General features: G+C 39.0%; 1 protein-coding gene across 1 annotated transcript in view; it reads right to left on the reverse strand.

The window, feature by feature from the left end:
- Nucleotides 1-23,770, reverse strand: part of SYNJ1 (synaptojanin 1) — a 107,676-nt gene that overhangs the window by 73,308 nt on the left and 10,598 nt on the right. Inside the window, exons 3-4 of the mRNA XM_065423535.1 lie at nucleotides 3,307-3,393; nucleotides 1,526-1,793 (exon numbers count right to left, since the gene is read on the reverse strand). Coding sequence (XP_065279607.1) covers nucleotides 1,526-1,793; nucleotides 3,307-3,393 — 355 coding nt within the window. The remainder of the gene's footprint in view (nucleotides 1-1,525; nucleotides 1,794-3,306; nucleotides 3,394-23,770) is intronic.

Below are 23,770 nucleotides of genomic sequence, written 5' to 3' on the forward strand. Positions count from 1 at the left end.
AAGTTACTAGCCTATTCAAATAGCCAATGCCAATTTCCTGGGGTATTGGCACGCAAAGATAAGAATTCTACTGGAATTTGTGTGTGGAAACATTCCTGACCTGACCCATCTCCTCAAAGCCCAGAATCCTCCCCCCACCCTGGTTTTGTATGCTTGACTTCATACTACAACTCTACCTTGTCATCCCTCTATCCCCACTTCCCACGAAGAAGTGGCAAAGGGTAGGACAGAACTGGCACAAAAACAGAGCTGCTCTAGGCTCAAGGTGCCACGTCAGTGGAAAAGTTACAGCAGGTGGGAAACAAGTAGCTTTTCACCTCTTCTAATGTACATGTACATCAACGGGGCAGTGTTGAGTCTTTCAGTAGTTGTAGGAGGGTTACCTATATTCACTAAGCATGAGAAATGGAAGGAAGGAAGGCAAAAGGCAGGGGAGAAGAGAAACTGGAGCAGAACCTCACCTAAGAATCATAAGAACAAGTATACTAACCTTCAAAAGTTTTAAGATTTACTCTTAAGAGTTGTAATACTGTCCATATTTCTCACGATTGGCACTAATTGACCCATTTGTTTGCAGTCTCAGAAAAAAAAAGCAGTAGTACTTGTTTTATCAAGAATTACATATATAAAAAAGCCACATACATTTTATTTAAAACTACCTTCTACAAGGAAGGACACAATGTAGTTAACTGTGTAATAAAGAGCTGCAAACAAAGAGTGAAAGCAACATGTAGTTTCCAAACAACAGAGGGAGTATCACAGTTTTAGGGCTTGTCTACACTGGCAATGTTAAAGCGCTGCCCTGACAGTGCTTTAACGTGACTTGTTTGGTCACAGCGCTGGGAGAGAGCCCTCCCAGCACTCAAAAAACCCCACCTCCACGAGGGGCGTAGCGCCCAGTGGGTGTTGCACTGTCTACACTGGCACGTTACAGCGCTGAAACTTGATGTGCTCAGCGGGGTGTTTTTTCACACCCCTGAGAAAGAAAGTTGCAGCACTTTAAAGTACCAGCGTAGACAAGCCCTTAGAAACAACAGTGCTCAAAAGTAAGAAATGCCCTTTGGAATCTCCCAGCCAATACCAGTTTTCTATAGAAAAGCAATGATTCATTTTACAGAGGTTCAATTAGTTTCTTGGGCAACACAAAAAGCAAAATGTTACATCATTGTGACAAGCGTTTTGATCAAAGTACAGTATTGTCTGTTTTCACAACTTGATCTTTTAGTGAAGACAACACCCCAAACTGTGTCTGATTGTTATCACAGCGTTTTGATCAAAGTACAGTATTGTCTGTTTTCACAACTTGATCTTTTAGTGAAGACAACACCCCAAACTGTGTCTGATTGTTATCACAGAAAACAATCACTTTTATAGGAGTCGGAAATAAAACAACATGGAATTATATATGAGTGCAATTTTAATAATCAAGTTTTGCCGAACAGAGTCAATGATCAAAACTTGCCATAGATCAATATGTACACGCATTACATTAGGTCAGGCCTGGCAAAATGTATTATCAACTCACCAGAAAAATCTATTGTCAGTGGTGTGTTCTTGCATGCTACGGTGAGCATTAAGACTAAGATCTAAACTGACCCCAGTAGCAGACCATGCAAAATAAAAATTTCCTGAGTTCAAAACTTTGCGCACTTCTGAAATACGATCTTCATCTGAAGGGTCACTTCGTAATGATATGAATTCAGTGGAAGTAACTCGAAAAACTTCAGATTCTTGAATCTTTCCCACAGACATACATCCTGTGACTAGAACCAGATAATGTAACAAAGTGTCTCCTGTAAAACCAGAAATATAGTTGAGTGATGAATTCGAATTACAAATATTTTAAAGATAACAAGGGAGATCATCAGTGATTTTCAGCCTTTTCCCCCCTGTCCTAAAGCCAATTTGCCATTTCAATATAGCCAGTGGTTACATCCACCAAGCTTAGTTCTATAGCTCTGGAAAATTTACTTACCGTATATATTCGTTCATAAGCCGAATTTTTTTAGTAAAAAAGGGAAGCACCAGAGAAGGGGGTCGGCTTATGAACGGGTATAGAGAGGGAGAGGTGTGACACAGCCACTCCCCCCAACAGAGGGAGCAAGGAGAGGCAGCACAGCCAGAAGGGAAGAGGCGGGGCCAGAGTCTCTCCGCTTCTGGCCACGCTGCTCTCCCCCCAGCCTCCGAAGCAGCTGCAGCTCCGGGGCTGGCAGGCTGCAGCAGTGCCACTCGGCCCCGCCCCCCAGAGCAGACCGTGGCCGCGCTGCCCGGCCCAGCCCGCTGGAACATGCTGCGGCCACGCCACCAGGTCTGGCCCGCCGGAGCAGGCTGCGGCCATGCCGCCCAGCCTGCTGGAGCAGCTCCAGCCTGGCCAGAGACATCCTCCCCTGGCCCTTCCCAGATAAGGTGGGAAGGGATGGGATGGGGAGTGTGGGGGTCCTGGGCAAGGGGTGGGGTAAAGTGGGGGGTGGTCACAGGGGTTACTCCCCTGACTCTTAGCTTCTCCCCCCCAAAAAATTTCCCCATCAGTTGCTGTCCTGGCCCATCAGGGTAAGCCGCTGGCGCGCTGGGACACTTTGTTTACTTAGGTTTACCTCCGTGCCTGCAGACGCTCGAGGTAAACAAACCATCTCGGCCCGCCAGCGGCTTATCCTGATGGCCCGGGAGCCAAAGTTTGCTGACTCCTGAATTATAGGGTCGGCTTATGAATGGGTTATAAAATTTTTCCATTTTTACTTATCCATCTTGGGGGGGGGGGGGGGTCGGCTTATAAACGAACCAGCTCATGATCGAGTATATACACGGTACTCTTAATTTTTAACCAAGGCAATTCCTTTTGGTATTCTATTTTGCATGAATATTTTGACAGAGGAATACGATAACTTTACAAGTCATAAAACAACTATATACTATATCTAGTTTTGGGTTAAGTATTAACTTTGTTCATTAAACAGTGAAAATCGAATTCAGAGGCAGTACAGTGAACCTTGCTGGGTGGGTGATATTGGAAGATATTGGTGTTCTCTTCTTGAACAAGTATACACATGCACCCCTAATTTGTGAGCTCTCAACTTCTCCTATGGAAGTCAAGGGATTGCAAACACGGGGAGTGTATTACTGAAAGCAAGAGGGGTTGTGAAAGTGGAAGTTATTTGTGTTTACTCTTTGTTTCTGGTAATACAACATGCTAGGCACAGTACAAACACGAAAGGAAGCATAATCCTTGTCCTGAAGATCTTACAGGGACAGAGAGGCTCTCTCCAATTAATAAATCACCTTTTTTCTTTTTCTTTTTTTTAAACTCACCCAGATTTAATCTTAATACACCTAAAAATCCATATGCATCCATTACTTTGGAGTATGTGCTCTTGATTGCCTCTTTCTCTGCAGATGCTATAAAAAAAAAAAAAAAGATAAAGTCACTATTCTAAAAAAAACCTTTTGACTTAACAGTGTAGCTCTGAAAATAGTTCCACCCTGAACTGGAAATTTAAGAAAATACAACAATAATGCTTAAGGTATCTGAAGCTCTTAGAAAGTTACAACATTCATTCAATTATGTCACTATTCCTAAGGACTCCTAGCAGCATTAGTGACATTTTAAAATAGCAGCCGCTCTGTCTTCTGGGGATTACAATAGATTTTACTTGTGTTGCTATGTGAAGATGAACAACATGCCTCCTATCTTTGCTAAGCTTTAGCAAGTCAGTGCTTAAAATAGTGAACACTGCCAAATTTTAAGACTTATTTATAGAAAAGTCAACCTTGAACCAAGACACAAAAGGGGGAAAAAAATAGAATTAGTGAAGTACTACAGTCTTTCAGTTACTGCTGTTACTCAAGCACCAGACCAAAGCACCCTTTCCCATCCTATCACCTAGAGAAATTGCTTCTGTTTTCTGATGACCTACAATGGAAAAAGCAGGAAGAAACAGAACTAGCACCAGTGGCAGAAAAAACAGGCCAGTAGACTCAAGACAACGAATTTCTTCAAAAATACACCACCGTCACTTCGCTGCCATCAAAGCAGCAGTCACACCCTGAAGAAGTTTCAAACCCACTCAACTGCATAATCATAGACTCACAGAAATGAAGGGATGGAAGGGACCTTGAGAAGTCATCTAGTCCAGCCCCTTCCCTGCTCTCCCCCCACCACGAGACAGGACAAAGTATACCTACACCATCTCTGACAGATGTCTAACCTGTTCTTTAAAAATCTCCAATGACAGGGATTCCACAACCTCCCTTGATAAGCTATTCCAGTACTTAACTGTAGTTAGAATTTTTTTTTTCTAATTGTAGCCTGATTTAGGGTGTACTAATAATATTAATTTGGATAATATGGGAATTTGATTTATTATTATTATTAATAATAATAATAATAATAATAATAATAAGGGTTTTAGGCTTGTTAATTTGTTTGCTTAGAAGATTAAAGTTTTTGTTCTAAATTAGGCTTTACAGAATTTACAAAGGACCCTTTGGGGTATGACAGGAAGCTTACACTGACACAGATATAGCCTTAAAGACTTTTTATTAAAATTAATAATAGTAAGTAAATGGTAAAATATTTAGAGTTACAAAGTTACAACTGCACTACTGCTATTTAAAAGATGCATATGCTAATATAGTATTATATGCAACAAAGCTTTGGTTAATATACTTACACCCTTTTTTGATAACCTGGTGGTAAGAGAGACAGGACCAGCCTTGCAGTTTAGGTTTTTTAATTTTGAGTGAGGGATGCAGTGCTTAGAAAAATTTAATGCTAAGAGCTATTAAAACTAAATTAGGGTTTACTTGACTAACAAACTTAAAATTAAAACCTAATAAACAAAACTAAGTATAAAACTTAGGGAAACCAAGCTTAGCCTAGTTTTTTTGAAACAAAGTTTAAGAAGAAGTATAGCCTACGAATACTAGTAGTTATTGTAAATAGACTAGATAGAGAGATAGAGTAGAAATAGAATGTAAGTGAGAATGATAGAGCGGAGTGCTTTAGCGAAGTGGGTTACCTTTTTTATAGGGCACAAATGACAAAAAAAAAAATTTTTAATGCCCAAATTTTATTTCTTACCCACAAAATGTTAGGGTATGCTTACTTTTTAAGTTAGTATCTATGTGCGTATTGATGACATGTACATACGCACATAAGTTTTTTTGTGGAGTACCTGTTAAGTTTGTGGATACAACATTGAAAAAACCCCTATGCCATTCTTTATTGTTTATTGGTTTAGATAAAAGGTTATAGACATAGGCGTGGGTACTTATTTATTTAGGTAACAAGCTATAGATTAACTTTGCTTTTTGAGTAAAAGGTTTTAATATAGATATGCTAACTTTGCCTTAGCTTAACACACAGGATATAGCCTGTAGGTCTTTTGCATTACAGCCAAACTTACTTTAATATAAATTTATAAACCTATTACAATAAACCAAATACTTAAACAATAAGAAAAGATATATATATGCAAGCAAGCACGTTAGTTCTATAGGCTACAAGCTCCTGTTTGACGGGGTGGTTTGCACCAATGAACCCCGTCACACAGGTAGGATGTAGGTGGTTAAGTATTTATGGGGACAGTTTTAACGCCATTTTTATAAAGATGATAGGCTGGGTTAGACTGAATAATAGTAATGTTTTTTTTGTAGTTTACACAGAACAGTATTTGTTTTAAACACGTTATATCTACAGATGTACTGAGGCTTTTTTTTTTTTTTAGAGCCACATTTGTGGCACTTTTTAAGTTTGAGTTGGAATGTGACAGTCCACCAGGGGAGGTGCATTAATGAGTTTTTTATAGATGTTGTTTTTGAGGTGACCTATAGAATGGACAGCAGTCAATTGCCTGTACACATTTTTGTTTGGATTAAATACTGGTAACAAGACCGTACATGAGACATACAAAGATTGTGCCATTATACAATTTTTTTTTTTAAAGAAAACAACTGTTTTGGTTGGAGTGAGGTGTTACAGATTTTATTTTTTTTAATAGCACCCACTGACAAATGCTAGCATGAATTTAAACATGTGGATTGGGTTGTTTTTTTAGCTTTTGAAAACACTTGGGACAGTACCAACTTAATAGTTGCTTATTTTTAATTAAGTTAGGAACCTTTTTTAATTTTAAGGATTGTAATGCATTAACGACATTTTTCAAATGCAGAGCATTTTTTTTAAATGTTGATTTTTGTTTAAAATGATTAGCTGATTAATTTTACATTGGGTTTTATTAAACAGTTGGGTTATGTTATGCATATTATAAACAGTAAATTGCTTTTTTTGTGTACAAGTTTTGGGTTGAGTATAATAGTTTGGTTTTTTTGTGTTGGTATGTTTTGTTTTACGTGCTCAGGCAATTGAGCACGACCATGTTGTTTGGTTTTATGGGGCTGTAACAGTTTAGTTTTAAATTTGTGATTTTGGCTTAGTTTTACCCTTAGAGCAACAATAAGGTAGTAAATTAGAAATATTAATGTTTATTTTATGGTTACAATTTGCTGGGCTTTAGTTGTTGCGATTTTGTTGGATGCTGTTTACTTACTTTTTGAGGAGGAAATTGCTGATTAGTATGATAGATTTCGTTTTTATTACACATGCCTTTTGTTATTTCAATTTTATACACTGCTGAACTGAGTTTATCGATGATTCGGAAAGGTTCGATTTATTGGTTACACAGCCCATGTTTCGGTGATTTATACAACAACAACAACATTACTTGGTTTTTAAATTTAGGGATTTATTAATTATTATTAGGGTTTTTTTAAAGTAAGCCTTTGCCTTTTGTTTGGATTTTTTTAAAATTTGGCTGCTACCTGCAAGTGGATTTGATTTAAATGTTTTTGCAGATTTTGCAGGTAGGTATTTATTGTTATTTTTTTTTAATTGACTGCACTGGTGTGCCAAATTAAATGTTTTGGTAATTGCATTGGTTGGCCTATTATTTCTTTAAAGGGTATTTTATTAGTAGATGCAGCCGGTGTTGCTTTTAATGCCATTAAAATTAGAGGCATGAGAGTGTTTTAGTGACGTTTATTGGCATTAACCAGGTTTTTTTAACATTACTTTTATTGTTTGATTGGTTTGTTTTACCATTTTTAATGACTATGGTTTGTACGGGATGTGTAGCTTTTGCGGGACTTTTATTAATTTAAGACAGTTCCTAAAGAACTCTTCAATTAAATGTGATTTTTGGTTTGATTTTACCTTTGCAGGGATTTTTTATTGAGAGAAGACTTGCTTTATTAGGACCTTGGCGGTGGCTTTTGCAGTATTGGCCTTAAGAGGAAATGCCTTTACCCACTTTGAAAAAGGATTGACCACTAATAGGTATTGGTTACCTCTTTGAGTTCTTGGCAAAGGACCTACAAAGTTAATCTGCAAAGTCTTTTAAGGACCTTTATACACCTGAGATTTTAATGGCGCATATTTTTTGTACAAAGGATTTACTGTTAGTGACCCCTTTTTTTTTGGTTTTGGAAATCTTTAGGATTACTTTTACTATGTTTTTATTTGATTTTTGCATTTTTATTAAATTTGGTATGAGGTTTACCTTGATGGTAATGACTAGAACCATTAACAAAGAAATGATACCTATTAACAGAAACTGTTTTTTGGATTAATGGTTGGAAAGGCTTTTGGTTCTTTGGGTTTTTTTAGATGTAATTGATTAAGATTGGGACACTTATGTGGCTTCCCTTGGTATAGTAGGGCAGTTGGTAACAAAGATGGTGTTTTAATAGGTTTTACTGTAGTATTTTTTGTGTTTGTTTGTTTTTGCAGCAGTAATGCCCAGTGGGCTAGGCGAGCATTTGAGACTTGCCCATTTTTTACCCTATTGGACAGTAAGAACTGAAGGGGAGTGTGCGAGCAGTGTAATATGATTGGACTGAGGCCAATTAGAAAAGAAAAGTGTTGTATGGCCCAACTGGTTGCCAATAGGTACTTTTTATAATTGTTATACTTAAATTTAATTGATGACATTAAACTTGAGGCATAGGCCAAATTCGTTATCTTGAGTCTACTGGCAATACTGTTCGCGTTTTGCCGGAATACTTTTTTTACGACATTTATAAATAAACCGCGTTCTTCCGGTCTTATAGGATAAAGTGACTCGTGGCCATTGCAGGCCCATTGCACTTAGTTCTCAGGTAAACACCATACACATGTACAACCCATGAACTTGTTATTAATTTCCTATATTTTTAAAAATATTTTACCGTTATGGATACGCCAGTTCGCAAACGCAAGTCGTTTTCTGCCCAAGAGAAACTGTACGCCCTGGATCAACTAAAGAAGGGCAAACAACAAACTCAGCTTGCAAGAGATCTAGGAATTTGCGAATCCACTCTGCGAGGGTGGAAAAAAGAAGAAAAGCTCTGTAGCCTACCCTGCATTCTTGAAGAGGAAACTGGTTTACAGCGTAAAAAGGTCAAGTTTGCTAATGACGAAAGCCTAGATTCAGCCTTGTATCAATGGTTTGTCCAGGCTCGCTCAGAAGAAGTTCCCATTTCTAGCCCTATTCTGAAAGCTCAAGCAGAGAAATGTGATCACCTTATCAATGGAAATGAATCCAAATTTAAGGCGAGTAACGGCTGGCTAGACACTATAAGCCAAGTTCTTTTGTCTGGGGAAATCCGCTCAGCTGATAAAGAGGCTGCCAATTCCAACCCAATTGAGCTTAAAAAGTTGCTGGAGGAAGGTTGCTACACAGCCGATCAAGTTTACAACTGCGATGAGACTGATTTATGCTTTAAAATGCTCCCCAATGGCACCTTTGCAATCAGGACTGATAGTCACAAACAAGAAGGCTTTAAGCAGAGGAAGGACGCAGTCACTCTCTTGTTTTGCGTCAACAAGTCTGGCAGCCACAAAGTCAGACCTCTGATGATCGGAAAAGCGAGGTCTCCCAGATGTTTTCATCATGTTAATATGAAGGCCCTTCCCTTTGAATACACCAACAGCAAGAACGCATGGATGAATAGCTCCATATTTAAAGACTGGTTCCATAAAACTTTCGTGCCAGCCGTTTGGGCTCATTTGCGAAAACTCAGGCAGGAGGAAAAAGCTATCCTCCTGCTGGATAATTGCCCTACCCACCCCTCAGCGGAAAATCTTGTCAGTCGTGACAGCAAGATTAAAGTCTCTTATCTCCCGAAGAACACTACTTCAGAAATCCAGCCACTGGACCAAGGCATCATATCGGTATTTAAGCAAAACTATCGTTGCGAAATGATCAAGCGGATGGTAGCGGAAAACAACTCCTCCGTCGACACATCACTAGCATCACTCAACTTGAAAGAAGTCTGTCACCTCGGCGGGAAAGCCTGGGATGCTATCTCTGCACGTTGCATTGAACGATGCTGGATAAAAGGTCTTGGTCCAGCTTTTCCATCATCTACACACAATGATGGTAACGACGACGAGCCTGAATTTACAAGATTCATTGAAGATGACGTATGTTTAGCCAAAGAAGCACTCAGAGAATATGAGCACAGTCATCATGATATCCTCAACTGGATTTCAGCAGATGACGTCTGCCCCATATATGAACACATCTCAGATGAGACATTGTTGCAAATGTCAGCGGGAAGAATGAAGCTGCACCACCAGAGCCCGAAACCAGTGGCGCTAATGACGACAACGACGATGGCACCTCAACTCCCCCACCAAAAGCGTCTGAGGCAGTAAAGCACCTAGAAGCCAGTTTGAGGTGGCTGGAAACTCAAGACGCGGACAGAGTCAAAATCCTCCAACTCAGAAGCATACTTGACTTTACTAGAAGCCAACAGTCTGCGGCAAATAAGCAGACCACACTAGATAGCTTTTTTAAGAAGTGATGAAATTTAAAATTATGGAGTCATGCAACCAGATTGACTTTGCACTCTGCGCAATGATTAGTATAGTCGATTTCACATGTTTCTTTTATGTACATGTAATTAAATTACTACTTTTCTGTTTAAAACATGCTGGGATAACTGTTGTTTTTTTTACAAGATTAAACTGACCGGCTTGAAATGGTAAATTTTCGTAACCCTGCTATAAAGCGACCCTGCATTTATCGCGATCGAATTTTTTGGACCCCAATTATTGCGTTATAGCGGGGTTTCACTGTAGGGTATTTTAGGATTTGGAGTGATTAACAATGGCCTGTTTTAGCTGGGATACTGCTTGTGTGTGTTGCTTAGTAAATTTTATTGGATACTTTTTTTTTTTTTTTTTTTAAATAGTTGGTTTAAGGGACCTTCAATGGAAGCAAAATTGGGAATGAAATTTTTGTGGTACCCAGTTAAACCCAAAAAGGATCTTGAAGGGTTTTGTGGTAAAGGCAATGTTTGGATTGCATTTACTTTTTGTTGTGCTGGGGTTCTACCCCATTTTGTTAGGGTGAGACCCCAGAAAGAGGCACGGTTGACCATTAGCTGTGCCTTGGCCAGATTGCGCTTTAACCCTGCTTTTTTTGGAATTTGTAGGAGCTTATTAAGCTTTTTTAGATTTTTTTTTTTTTGGTCTGTGTTGCTAAACACAGGTTATTTACATATTGAAATAAAACAGTTGGTTTGGAAAATTGCGACAGTAACTGCCTTATTTGCGCATGGAATAAAGCTGGAGAATTTTTATACCCCTGGGGTAAATGTGTTTAGGAATATTGGACTTTTTGGAAACTAAATGCAAAACGGTACTGTGAAATGTGTGCCAATGATAATGTTTAAAAGCTGTTTGTTAAGGACAGTAAACCACACAGCCTTTGGATTAAAAGACTTGATTAGATTTGGCATTTTGGCCACTGTAGGGGCACAAGTGGGTGTGACCTGATTTAGGCGTTTATAATTAATTGAGAGATGCCAAGAACCATTTGGTTTTTTTACGGGCCAAATAGATGAATTGGCAATGGAAGTACATTTACATAGCACTTTATATGTTAATAAAGATTTGATCGTTGTTTTTTTTTAATGTATGGGTTTGCCTGTTTTGGGTAAGGATATTGTTTTTGGGCTGATTTTTTTTTTTTTTTTTTAAACAATAGTGACTGCCATACATTTACAATTGTTTGTGTTTAACAAAGGCATTTACATGCTTGCAAAGTAACGCCCATAACTTAGTAGCTAATCATGCAAACCAACCTATTTTGTTTAAATTATACTCCTTAGGTTTAGAGTTCTTTACTGGAGATACTATGCCACACTTAGGTATGATTATTGTTGAGTTATTTTTTGCCTATTTTACAGTATGACAACAATTGGTTACCCAAATTAAGAACACATTTTTGTTTGTATAGGAAATTAGTTTTTAATAGACAATTTTCTGGGTTTGCTAATTTTATTAACGCAAAGGTATAAACCATTTTTAGGTGACCTATTTATACTTTAATGGGTATAGGAAGTGTGGTAACAACCTGATTACTTGCAAAAGTTGCAGGTGTTTTTGTACACCCGGATGACAGAGACGAGGATTTAGGATTTTTGACATGGATAATACTAATTGCTGCCCCACTATTTATAATAAAATTTTGTGGCGGCCCCCTACCACTGCAGATACTGTGGGTTTTTTGCTTGCATTTTTGCCTAAAGGGGCTATGACTATACTTGGGGCCTATTGGTGTTATGCCGAGTAATTTGTAGAGTATGCAGACAAACGTACAGGGTTGGGGTTTTGGGGGGGGGGGGGGGCTGTTTACCGGAGAAAAGGAAATGGGTTAACAGAGGCCACCGGATGCTTTGAGGGTGCTGGGCCCTTGGCCTTTTATTATTAGCTTATTTACATGGGCTTGGCGTTTTTGAATATTTTATTGTTGAGATTTAAACGTTTGCTTAAACATTATTACAACTGAGTTTTTATTTTTGACTTGGGTTTTTGCAGGCGTGAATTGTTTTGCGCGGCATTTGAAAATAAAGGAACACGGTTTTGGACTCCTATATGGGGATTTAAATGCATAACCCTGTTGAGGGGCATGCCCACTCCAAGGTCCAGGGTTACTACGTTGGTTATGGTTATTTTGCAAATGCTGGTACCTAGGGAATTTAGGAACACCTTGGCCTAACCCTGGGGGTTTCTTAATTTGTACAGTGGTATTAGTTTGTGGTTTTTGAAGTATTGCACTGGAGATAATTTTGGATGAGCAGGGTTACTTTTTATAAAACCTTTACATTTTACACTTAAGGCATTTTTACACTGACACAGGACATTTTTTGTTTGTTAAGATCTGGTATAGTAGGGTGTTTTACGAGTACACCAGGTGATACCAGCATACACCAAGGAGGCTTAGAGGGTTTATGCAATTTTAGGGACCTAGGTAATGTGGATGATTGCCCAAATGCCAATAAGTGTTAACCCAAAAGGGGCTGTTTTTTTTTTTATTTATATGCCAATGCATTTTGTTGTTGTATTTTTTGTTGTTGTAACCTAGACCTGGTCTACACTAACCCCCAAATTCGAACTAAGGTACGCAACTTCAGCTACGTGAATAACGTAGCTGAAGTCGACATACCTTAGTTCGAACTTACCGCGGTTCAGACGCGGTCCACACGCGGCAGGCAGGCTCCCCGTCGACTCCGCGGTACTCCTCTCGCCGAGCTGGAGTACCGCAGTCGATGGCGAGTGCTTCCGGGATCGATTTATCGCGTCCAGACCAGACGCGATAAATCGAACCCGGAACTTCGATTGCCAGCCGTCGAACTACCGCGGTAGTGTAGACCTGGCCCTAGAGATTACTACATTACAGGCACTAGCTACCCATATCACTTGTGACACCACATTTTTTAGTTTTTGAACAATTACATTTTTTAAAGGCACTTTGTTTTTACTATTGGGGTGGACACTAACAGAGGAGAGGATTTTTTTCCCCCCTTTGCTTATTTTATTTTTTACATTACTAGTTACCTTTTTTATTATGACACTTAATTTTACCTTTTGTGGTGCCACCGTGAGACTTTTTTTTGTTTTGTTTTTATTTATTTGCAGACTGCTGGTAGCTTTTGCACTGCATTTTTGTTTTTACTTTTTTGTGGCTTTTTAGCCTTCATTTTTAATTTTGCTTTTGAAGGTACTGTATTAGCCTGAGCTAATTTTTTTGCCCTACTTTTAGTAATTGGCCCTGCAGGTTTTTTTTGTTTTTGTCGGTTCCACCATGCCAATATGGATGGGAATCGATTTTTTTTTTTAAACTTTTTGATTTTTTAAAAAGCCGACCACAGTTTGATTTATAGCCGTCCAGCGATTTTAAGCTGGCATTTAAAGTTTGCTGGGCTTTTTTGAGTTACTTTAATTTTTTTTTTTTTTTTTTTTAAGCGAACTACAAGCTACGAGCAGACATTTAACAGCTTTTTTTTTTTTTTAAACCAGTTTAGCCTTTTTTTGTGTGCTCTGTTTTTACATTAAATACATTACTTACAAAACCCCCTGGGTTACAATGCTCAGAGATTATTTTATCAACAGCTATTTTTTAGCTGTTCTAAACCTTTTTTATGTTTTTGAATGTATTTTTTGGCAACGTTTTTTAAAACCATACTGCTGGTAACTTTAACAGACTTTACTTTTGCCCTTACTTTACTTACCTTAACACGTAACATAGAACTTATTTGAATTTTAACACTTTACTAGCTTATGTAATAAACTATAATGAACCCTTTGCTGTTTTACTTTGTAACTGAAAACGTTTCTTTACGGAAACAACAGGAAACAATAAACTAGGTGTAAAACTGGTTTGGGGTAAGACGTTTTAAGTAAATGTTAGAGGGGTGGGGGCGCGTTTCCCTTCCCCCCTCCCCCCGATGGCTTGTAGCTAATCGAGAGGGGTTTTTTTTTTGTGGTTGGGACCTGCCAAACAGCTGGGGAACTGAGGCAGACGGATTAGAGGTGTAGCCTGGGAGAGTTGTGGGGACTGAAGAACTGTACAAGTTCTGAGTTATTGCGGCCTTTTGGTGGCAATTAATACATAGATTTATTAACTTCCCCGCCACCACTTAGTGTGGGTTATTGGGCCCAATGCTACTGCTTATATTTTATTGGTACCATTCGTTACAACTTCAACCTCCAGCAAAGCCCCTTAAACGCGCGAATCACATTAAATAACAACACTATTACTTTATCTTGCAAAATTAAATTTTAGAACTTATAAGTAAAACTTTAAGCTAAACCACAATACAGAACAGGAAATACTGGGCTTTCTGCCAAGCCGCAGCCACAGGAAATTAGGTTTTTGTGTTCTTAAGAGTGAGTAAGACACACAATCTTGCTCTTCAAGTCTCTGTAGCTTTAACTTTTTACTTATGTTTTAGGTGAGATTCTCAGGGGTTTAAGGATGCGTGGAATCCCTGAAAATTTCTGGTCACACACTTTTTGAGACTCGTAGCTGACTTGCCAGTCTGTAGCCCGATTTAGGGTGTACTAATATTAATGTGGATAATACGGGAATTTCATTTATTAAGTTAATTGTATTTTATTTATTTAATTAAGAATATTAATAATTATAATATTAATAGTATAGGTTTTAGGCTCGCCAATTTGTTTGATTAGAAGATAAAAGTTTTTGTCCCGAATTAGGCTTCACAGAATTTACAAATATAAATTTATAAACCTATTACAATAAACCAAATACTTAAACTATATATTATATATATGCAAGCAAGTTAGTTCTATAGGCTACATAATAGGTAAACTAAATCTCCCACGCTGCAGATTAAGCTGATTACTTCTTGTCCTGCCTTCAGTGGATATGGAGAACAATTCATCACTGTCCTCTTTATAACATCCCTTAACATATTTGAAGACTTACCGCACCCCATCGTTGTTCTTTTCTCAAGACTAAACATACCCAGTTTTTTTAACCTTTCCTCATAGGTCAGGTTTTCTAAACCTTTTATCATTTCTGTTGCTCTCCTCTGGACTCTCTCCAATTTGACCACACCTTTCTTAAAGTGTGGTGCCCAAAATTGGACAATACTCCAGCTGAGGCTTTACCAGCACCAAGTAGAGTGGAACAATTACCTCCCGTGTCTTACATATGACACTCCTGTTAATACACCCCAGAATATTACCTTTTTTGCAACTGCTTCAAATTGCTGACTTGGTCAATTTGTGATCCACTATCACCCTCAGATTCTTTTCAGCTAGACTGCTGCCTAACCAGTTATTCCTGATTTTGTATTTGTGCTCCGAAATGTTTGCAACCCCCCTCCCAGTTTTGTGTCATTCGCAGGTTACATAAACGTACTTTCAACACCACTAAACAGATCATTAACAAAAAAGTTGACTAATACCAGATCCAGGACCCCATTAGACATTTCCTCCCACTTTGACAGCAAGCCATTGATAACTACACTTTGAGTATGGTCTTTCACCCAGTTATGCACCCACTTTATAGTAATTTAATCTAGACCACATTTTCCTAGATTATTTATGAGAATGTCATGTGGGACTGTGTCAAATTAAAATCTTACTAAATCAAGATACATCCTATCTACTGCTTCCCCCCATCCACTAGGTAAGTAACCCTGTCAAACAAGGAAATTAATTTGGTTTGGCATTATTTGTTCTTGACAAATCCATGCTGGTTATTACTTATTACCCTATTATCCACTAGTTACTTACAAATTGATTGTTTAATAATTTGTTCCAGTATCATTCCAAGTACCAACCAGGTCTGAATGGTCTATAATTCCCCAAGTCCTCATTGTTCTGCTTTTTAAAGCTAGGTACTAGGTTCGCCCTTCTCCAGTCCTCTGGAACCTTACCTTGCCATGGGTTCTCTACCATACCTGCTAACAGTTCCAAGATTGCTTCAGCTAGTTCCTTAAGTACCTAGAGTGATTGCTACAGGGCCCTAATGACTTTAATTCATATAACTTTAACCTGTTCTTTCCCTGTGCTGGCTTGTGTTCCTTCCCCCTTGTTAATATTAATTGTGTTAAGCATCTGGTCACAATTAACCTTTTTAGTGAAGACTGAAGCAAAAAGGACATTAAACACCTCAGCCTTTTTGAGATTTGTTGTTGTTAGCGTTCCTTTTCCCATTAAGTAGTGGACCTACACCTTCATTAATTTTTCCTCTTGCTCCTAATGTATTTACAGAACCTCTTATTGCCTTTTTATGTCCCTTGCTAGGTGTAACTCATTCTCTGTTAGCTTTTCTGATTTGGTCCCTACATGCTTGCACTATTCTTTTGTACTCCTCCTTAGCAATTTGTCTATATTTCCAATTTTTGTGGGATTCCCTTTTGATTTTCCCACCATTAAGAGCTTCAGGTGGAGCCATATTGGCCTGTTACTATTCCTCCTATCTTTCCTATGAATCAGGATAGTTTGCTGTTGTACCTTTAATATGGTCTTTTTGAGAAACTGCTAGCTGTCCTGAACTACTTTTTCCCTTAGATTTTCTCCCATTGAATCTTACCTACCAGTTCTCTGAGCTTCTTAAAGTCTGCCTTTTTAAAAAAAAGTTTATTGTCCTTATTTTGCTGCTCTCACACTTTCCTTTCCTTAGAATCATGAAATCCATCATTTTCATCCAAATTGCATCCTACGTTCAGTTTTGCAACCAATTCTTCCCTGGTTAGCCAGAATCAAGTGTAAAATGACTGCCCCCCTGGTTATTCCTCTACCTTCTGATACAAGTTTCAGAGTGGTAGCCGTGTTAGTCTGTATCAGCAAAAACAACGAGGAGTCCTTGTGGCACCTTAGAGACTAACGAATTTATTTGGGCATAAGCTTTGCCACAAGGACTCCTCGCTGTTTCTTCTGATACAAAAAGTTGTCCCCAATACATTCTTTGAATGTATTGGAGACTGTGTTTTGCGGTATTACCTAACCAACTAGGGTGACCAGATAGCAAGTGTAAAAAAATCAGGACGGGGGTGGGGAGTAATAGATGCCTATATAAGAAAAAGCCCCCAAAATTGGGACTGTCCCTATAAAATCAGGACATCTGGTCACCCTATAAACCAACAGATGTCTGGGTAGTTAAGAGTCACCCATCGCTACCAGGTCTCTTATTTGGGATATTTCTATTATTTGTTTTAGAAATGCCTCATCCACCTCCTTCTCCTGATTTGGTGGGCTATAGTAGACCCTTACCATCATGCCACCTCTGTTTTCCACCCTCATCTGCCTTTCATCTTCACCCAGAGACTTTCAACTGGTTTGCCTCACCTCCTTCTAGACTTTTAAACAAGTTTATATAATTCTACAGACTGTATGAACTACCCCAAACTGAAGGGACATAAGTAGGAAATAGCTCAGGGCAGTAAACTTTGACTATGCTGGAAGAACCCTGCCGTAGTTGCTTCACACAGGGTCTTGGGCTGGGACGCATTAGAGAGCGAGGGCCGGGGTCTCCTTACCACTTCCCCTTAAGAGCTGAAGCCCAGATGCAAGTGGACGCCAGAAGATTCCTGGCCAAAGATCAGGAACCAGGAACCACAACTACCTGGTCAGGGAACCAAGGGGCTGGTTATCATGTGTGCTAAGCAATAGGCCACTGGGCCCACAGAACAGCCTACAGTAACTCCTCACTTAAAGTCGTCCCAGCTAACGTTGTTTCGTTGCTGATCAATTAGAGAACAGGCTTAAAGTTGCACAATGCTCCCACATAACGTCGTTTGGCAGTCGCCTGTTTTGTCCACTGCTTGCAGAAAGAGCTGCCCGTTGGAGCTAGCTGGTGGGGGCTTAGAATCAGGGTGGACCGGCAGCCCCCTTATCAGCTTCCCACTCCCCTAAGTTCCCTGTGCAGCAGCCGCCCAGCAGGCTATCAATTGCCGGGCAGTTCAGCTGTCCCTCCCGCCACTGCCATGTGCTGCTCCTGCCCTCTGCCTTGGAGCTGCTCCTGGGAGCCTCCTGCTTGCTGTGCGGGGGGAGGGAAGGAGAAGAGGGGACTAATGTCAGGGTGTCCTCCTCCCCCCTGCTCCTGCCCTCACTTACCCCATTTCCATAGAGTGGGGGGCGGGGGGGACACAACAGGCTCAGGACGGAGGGAGCATGCTGGCAGCAGGGGCTGTCTCAACTTGCTGATCTACTTAAAGTGGAGTCAGCATACTTAAAGGGGCAATGCGCATCTCTCTCTCTCTCACACACACACACACAGGGTGCGTGTCTCTGTCTGCCATGCTGTTTTCCCTCCCTCCATTTGTGCTGCCTTGTAGATTGTGAGGCTACATTAACAACGTGTTAACCCTTGAGGGCTCAGCTGTTCTAGTTCATCGTTTAGCAGTAAGGCATTCCCTGGTAAATATCCCACCCTCTGACTTCACCACCTCAACCAAGCTTCACAATCATCATTGCTGTGTACAGTATTAAATTGTTTAAAACATGATTATATATATATATTCTTTAAAGAGAGAGTGTGAGAGTGTGTGTTTGTTTTTGTTTGGTGAAAAAAATTTTTTTCCCTGGAACCTAACCCCCCCTATTCACATTAACCTTAGGGGGAAATTGGATTCGCTTAACATCATTTTGCTTAAAGTCACATTTTTCAGGAACATAACTACAACATTAAGCTAGGAGTTACTGTATTACTGTTTACAAATACACAACTTATTTCCATGCAATTTGTTGGGCGTGGAGAATATGACACTGCACTCTATATGATTTTATGAAAATATGCTAATGAATGTGAATATAATGTAACTGGAATATGCTTCATGCAAAAGGTCTCTTGTAAGGGACCATTACAAAGCTTATAATCCACTGAGTGTGGTCATCCTGTTCGCATGTATGTATCATTCTTGTATCTGAAACTAGAAATATTAAATATAACTCTGCGGGCCTATTGTATTTATGCAAAGTGTGGGCCATTAATGGTGGTTTGGAATCTTGATGGCTACCATTAACCAGGATAATTGACTGTAGATGGCTCTGTTTACTTGTAAGTCTTACTGTATACCTGTGTGCTGGCAAGTGGGTAATGAAGTCTTACAGTGACATGTGATCATGTCACCTGAACTGGAATCCATCTTTAACCTGGTGCTTTTCTATTTAGAAGGAGGGACGGGAACCAAGAGATGGACAAAGGATTCCCGCCTTGTGCAAAAGATATATAAGGGGGTGGAACAGACCAAAGGAGGCTGCAGTCATGAGAAATCCCCTAGCTACCACCTAAGCTGGAACAAGGACTGTACCAGGGGAAAGGATTGTGCCCAGACTAGGAAGGCGTCTAGTCTGTGACAGAAGCTTATTGAAACATCTGAGGGTGAGATTTTAATCTGTATTCAGTTTTCTTACTGTATTAGGCTTAGACTTGCATGTTTTATTTTATTTTGCTTGGTAATTCACTTTGTTCTGTCTGTTATTACTTGGAACCACTTCAATCCTACTTTTTGTATTTAATAAAAATCACCCTTTACTTATTAATTAACCCAGAGTATGTATTAATACCTGGGGGGGCAAACAGCTGTGCATACCTCTATATCAGTGTTATAGAGGGCGAACAATTTATGAGTTTACCCTGTAAAAGCTTTATACAGAGTAAAATGGATTTATTTCGGGTTTGGAGCCCATTGGGAGTTGGGTATCTGAGTGTTGGAGACCAGAACACTTCTTAAGCTGTTTTCAGTTAAGCCTGCAGCTTTTGGGGGACGTGGTTCAGACCTGGGTCTGTGTTTGTAGCAGGCTAGCATGTCTAGCACAACCAGGCAGGGCACTGGAGTCCCAGCTGCCAGGGAAAATGGGCTTAGAGGTAGTCTCAGCACATCAGGCGGCAGTTCCCGGGGTGGGGTAGTAGGGTGGGGTTCTGTGATCCAACCCATCACAGAGAGGATGAAAGAGGTCTATAGTAAATCAGGTAAGCAGCATTATATTTATGTAGCAAGGTTTAGCCAGTTTCTGAAGATAGATACTTTGGGGGCCTTAAAAAGTATAACTCTTACCCTTGCATCTAGTTCATTTAGGACCAAGTACTGTTACATAAGAACATAAGAAAGGCCGTACCGGGTCAGACCAAAGGTCCATCTAGCCCAGTATCCTGTCTACCGACAGTGGCCAATGCCAGGTGCCCCAGAGGGAGTGAACCTAACAGGCAATGATCAAGTGATCTCTCTCCTGCCATCCATCTCCACCCTCTGACGGACAGAGGCTAGGGACACCGTTCCTTACCCGTCCTGGCTAATAGCCATTAATGGACTTAACTGGATAAATTCATGGTGGTTCTCTTTTAAACTCTGTTATAGTCCTAGCCTTCACAACCTCCTCAGGTAAGGAGTTCCACAAGTTGACTGTGCGCTGCTTGAAGAAGAACTTCCTTTTATTTGTTTTAAACCTGCTGCCTATTAATTTCATTTGATGACCCCTAGTTCTTGTATTATGGGAATAAGTAAATAACTTTTCCTTATCCACTTTCTCCACATCACTCATGATTTTATATACCTCTATCATATATCCCCCCCTTAGTCTCCTCTTTTCCAAGCTGAAGAGTCCTAGCCTCTTTAATCTCTCCTCATACGGGACCCGTTCCAAACCCTTAATCATTTTAGTTGCCCTTTTCTGAACCTTTTCTAGTGCCAGTATATCTTTTTTGAGATGAGACCACATCTGTACGCAGTATTCGAGATGAGGGCGTACCATCGATTTATATAAGGGCAATAATATATTCTCAGTCTTATTCTCTATCCCCTTTTTAATGATTCCTAACATCCTGTTTGCTTTTTTGACCGCCTCTGCACACTGCGTGGACATTTTCAGAGAACTATCCACGATGACTCCAAGATCTTTTTCCTGACTTCTTGTAGCTAAATTAGCCTCCATCATATTGTATGTATAGTTGGGGTTATTTTTTCCAATGTGCATTACTTTACATTTATCCACATTAAATTTCATTTGCCATTTTGTTGCCCAATCACTTAGTTTTGTGAGATCTTTTTGAAGTTCTTCACAGTCTGCTTTGGACTTAACTATCTTGAGCAGTTTAGTATCATCTGCAAACTTTGCCACCTCACTGTTTACCCCTTTCTCCAGATCATTTATGAATAAGTTGAATAGGATCGGTCCGAGGACTGACCCTTGGGGAACACCACTAGTTACCCCCTCTCCATTCTGAGAATTTACCATTAATTCCTACCCTTTGTTCCCCGTCTTTTAACCAGTTCTCAATCCATGAAAGGACCTTTCCTTTTATCCCATGGCAGATTAATTTACGTAAGAGCCTTTGGTGAGGGACCTTGTCAAAGGCTTTCTGGAAATCTAAGTACACTATGTCCACTGGATCCTCCTCGTCCACATGTTTGTTGACCCCTTCAAAGAATTCTAATAGATTAGTAAGACACGATTTCCCTTTACAGAAACCATGTTGACTATTGCTCAACAGTTTATGTTTTTCTGTGTGTCGGACAATTTTATTCTTAACTATTGTTTCGACTAATTTGCCCGGTACAGACGTTAGACTGTAATTGCCGGGATCACCTCTAGAGCCCTTTTTAAATATTGGCGTTACATTAGCTAACTTCCAGTCATTGGGTACAGAAGCTGATTTAAAGGACAGGTTACAAACCTTAGTTAACAGTTCCGCAACTTCACATTTGAGTTCTTTAAGAACTCTTGGGTGAATGCCATCTGGTCCCGGTGACTTGTTAATGTTAAGGTTAATCAATTAATTCCAAAACCTCCTCTCGTGACACTTCAATCTGTGACAGTTCCTCAGATTTGTCACCTACAAAAGCCAGCTCAGGTTTGGGAATCTCCCTAACATCCTCAGCCGTGAAGACTGAAGCAAAGAATCCATTTAGTTTCTCCGCAATGACTTTATCGTCTTTAAGCGCTCCTTTTGTATCTCAATCATCAAGGGGCCCCACTGGTTGTTTAGCAGGCTTCCTGCTTCTGATGTACTTAAAAAACATTTTGTTATTACCTTTGGAGTTTTTGGCTAGCCGTTCTTCAAACTCCTCTTTGGCTTTTCTTATTACATTCTTGCACTTAATTTGGCAGCGTTTATGCTCCTTTCTATTTGCCTCACTAGGATTTGACTTCCACTTTTTAAAGAAAGTCTTTTTATCTCTCACTGCTTCTTTTACATGGTTGTTAAGCCACAGTGGCTCTTTTTTAGTTCTTTTACTGTGTTTCTTAATTTGGGGTATACATTGAAGTTGGGCTGTAAAATTACTGTTTAAGTCAATGGCAGAACTCGTAGTATTACCACCTCAAAAGGTTCAAAAAGTTGTGTCGGACTACAAAAAAAAATCATGAGAACTTTAATAATTTTAGGGTTCATTTTGTGCATCTTCAGGTTTTTGAGCCTTTAGGATTTATGTTTTCAAGTTTGTCTTTGTAATTAGGAGGACTAGAAACACTTTTGTTTTTGAATTACAGCTGAGGTTCTTACATAATTAAGTGACTCAAGGAGCTGAGGCCTTAGGAAAAAATGTCACTAGAGTTGGCAACACTGCTCCTCTTTAATGGGAGCAGGTTGGGTTTAATTAAGGAATACATCTGCAGATTTTCATTAATGCTTTGCTTAAAAGAGTGAAATAAACAGATTGAGCCATTTTGAGCATAGCTTGTATCTTCCCTTTTGAACTTATTAGGCATGATTTTTAGTTTCACTTTCATAGTTCAGTACATTGTGGTGATATCATTATTCATTGCTGAGACATTTAAAGGATAGAACAGCCCACACACATTTCAAGATTGTGGGAGGAGGAGTGAATCAAAAAGCAAAGATCTCAATGCAGTAATAAAATAAACAAAAAACAAAAAAGCAACAACAACAACAAAAACAGATTTTTCAGATCCTAGCCATTACATTTTAATACTGCAAACCAGTAAAAACATTGAGTTCTGAATAAAGATACATCAGAGACAAGTGCATAAAAAGATACCTGTTTGAATAATACCACTTCAAGTTTACAGTTCATTAATCTGGAAAATTTAAATTCTTTCAACTACTGACACTCTAGTGGAAACAAAACCACAATCAGACAAGTGAATATGTAGATCAACCACGTGATTTTTACATTATATTATCACAATCAACCATCTCTTCAGCAATTTTGATTTCTTGGTCTAGTTGTCAGATTACATGATGAAACATACAGGCCACCAAAATTACTTTTATTGTTAACTGCCTTATCCTCTGCATTGTACTGAAGCAAATTTGAATGGCTGGTTGAAAAGTATATATCACATGGATGCTTATGAAGTCAGAACACATACCTTAAATAAAAAGGAATTTATATAAAATATTTAAGATAATACAGATACACTGAAACATTCTAACAAATATAATCTAAGTAGAAAACCATAAGAAAATATTAAAAGATGATGCACATTTGTATCTAAGGAATTATAAGCAAACTTTTATATTGTGTTATTTCAAACCTAACACAGGCTCATGTGATACTGCACCATAATCAGGCTTGGAAGGGATTAGATTTTAATTGGTAAATGTCAGTTCCACGGTACACACATAAATCAATGAAAAAATATTTCCACCAATGATAATCGAAATTTACAGATAGGCAAAGTAAAAAAAATGCTGTTTGAGAATTCAGAGTTTGATTTAATGTTGTTTATTTTGTATATTATGACAATTAATGTTTCAACAGCTATAAAGTTTTACTTTTAACATCTACGATCATTAAATAGTCTGACCTCCCATAGTTTTGCACACCTGTGAAAATTTAAATTGATAATTGAAAAAAAATGCTGAAAAATAAACATTGATATCCATCAAAATTATGAAAAAAAAATATTTTGAATTCTGCCAAACCTAACCATAATGAATCCACACAAGGGGCAAGATTGAAGTTCAGTATACAACCTTAACTATCATTTTCTGACTGGAGAGATTAG

The sequence above is a fragment of the Emys orbicularis genome, chromosome 1, assembly GCF_028017835.1.
Source record: "Emys orbicularis isolate rEmyOrb1 chromosome 1, rEmyOrb1.hap1, whole genome shotgun sequence".
Taxonomy (NCBI): Eukaryota; Metazoa; Chordata; order Testudines; family Emydidae; genus Emys; species Emys orbicularis.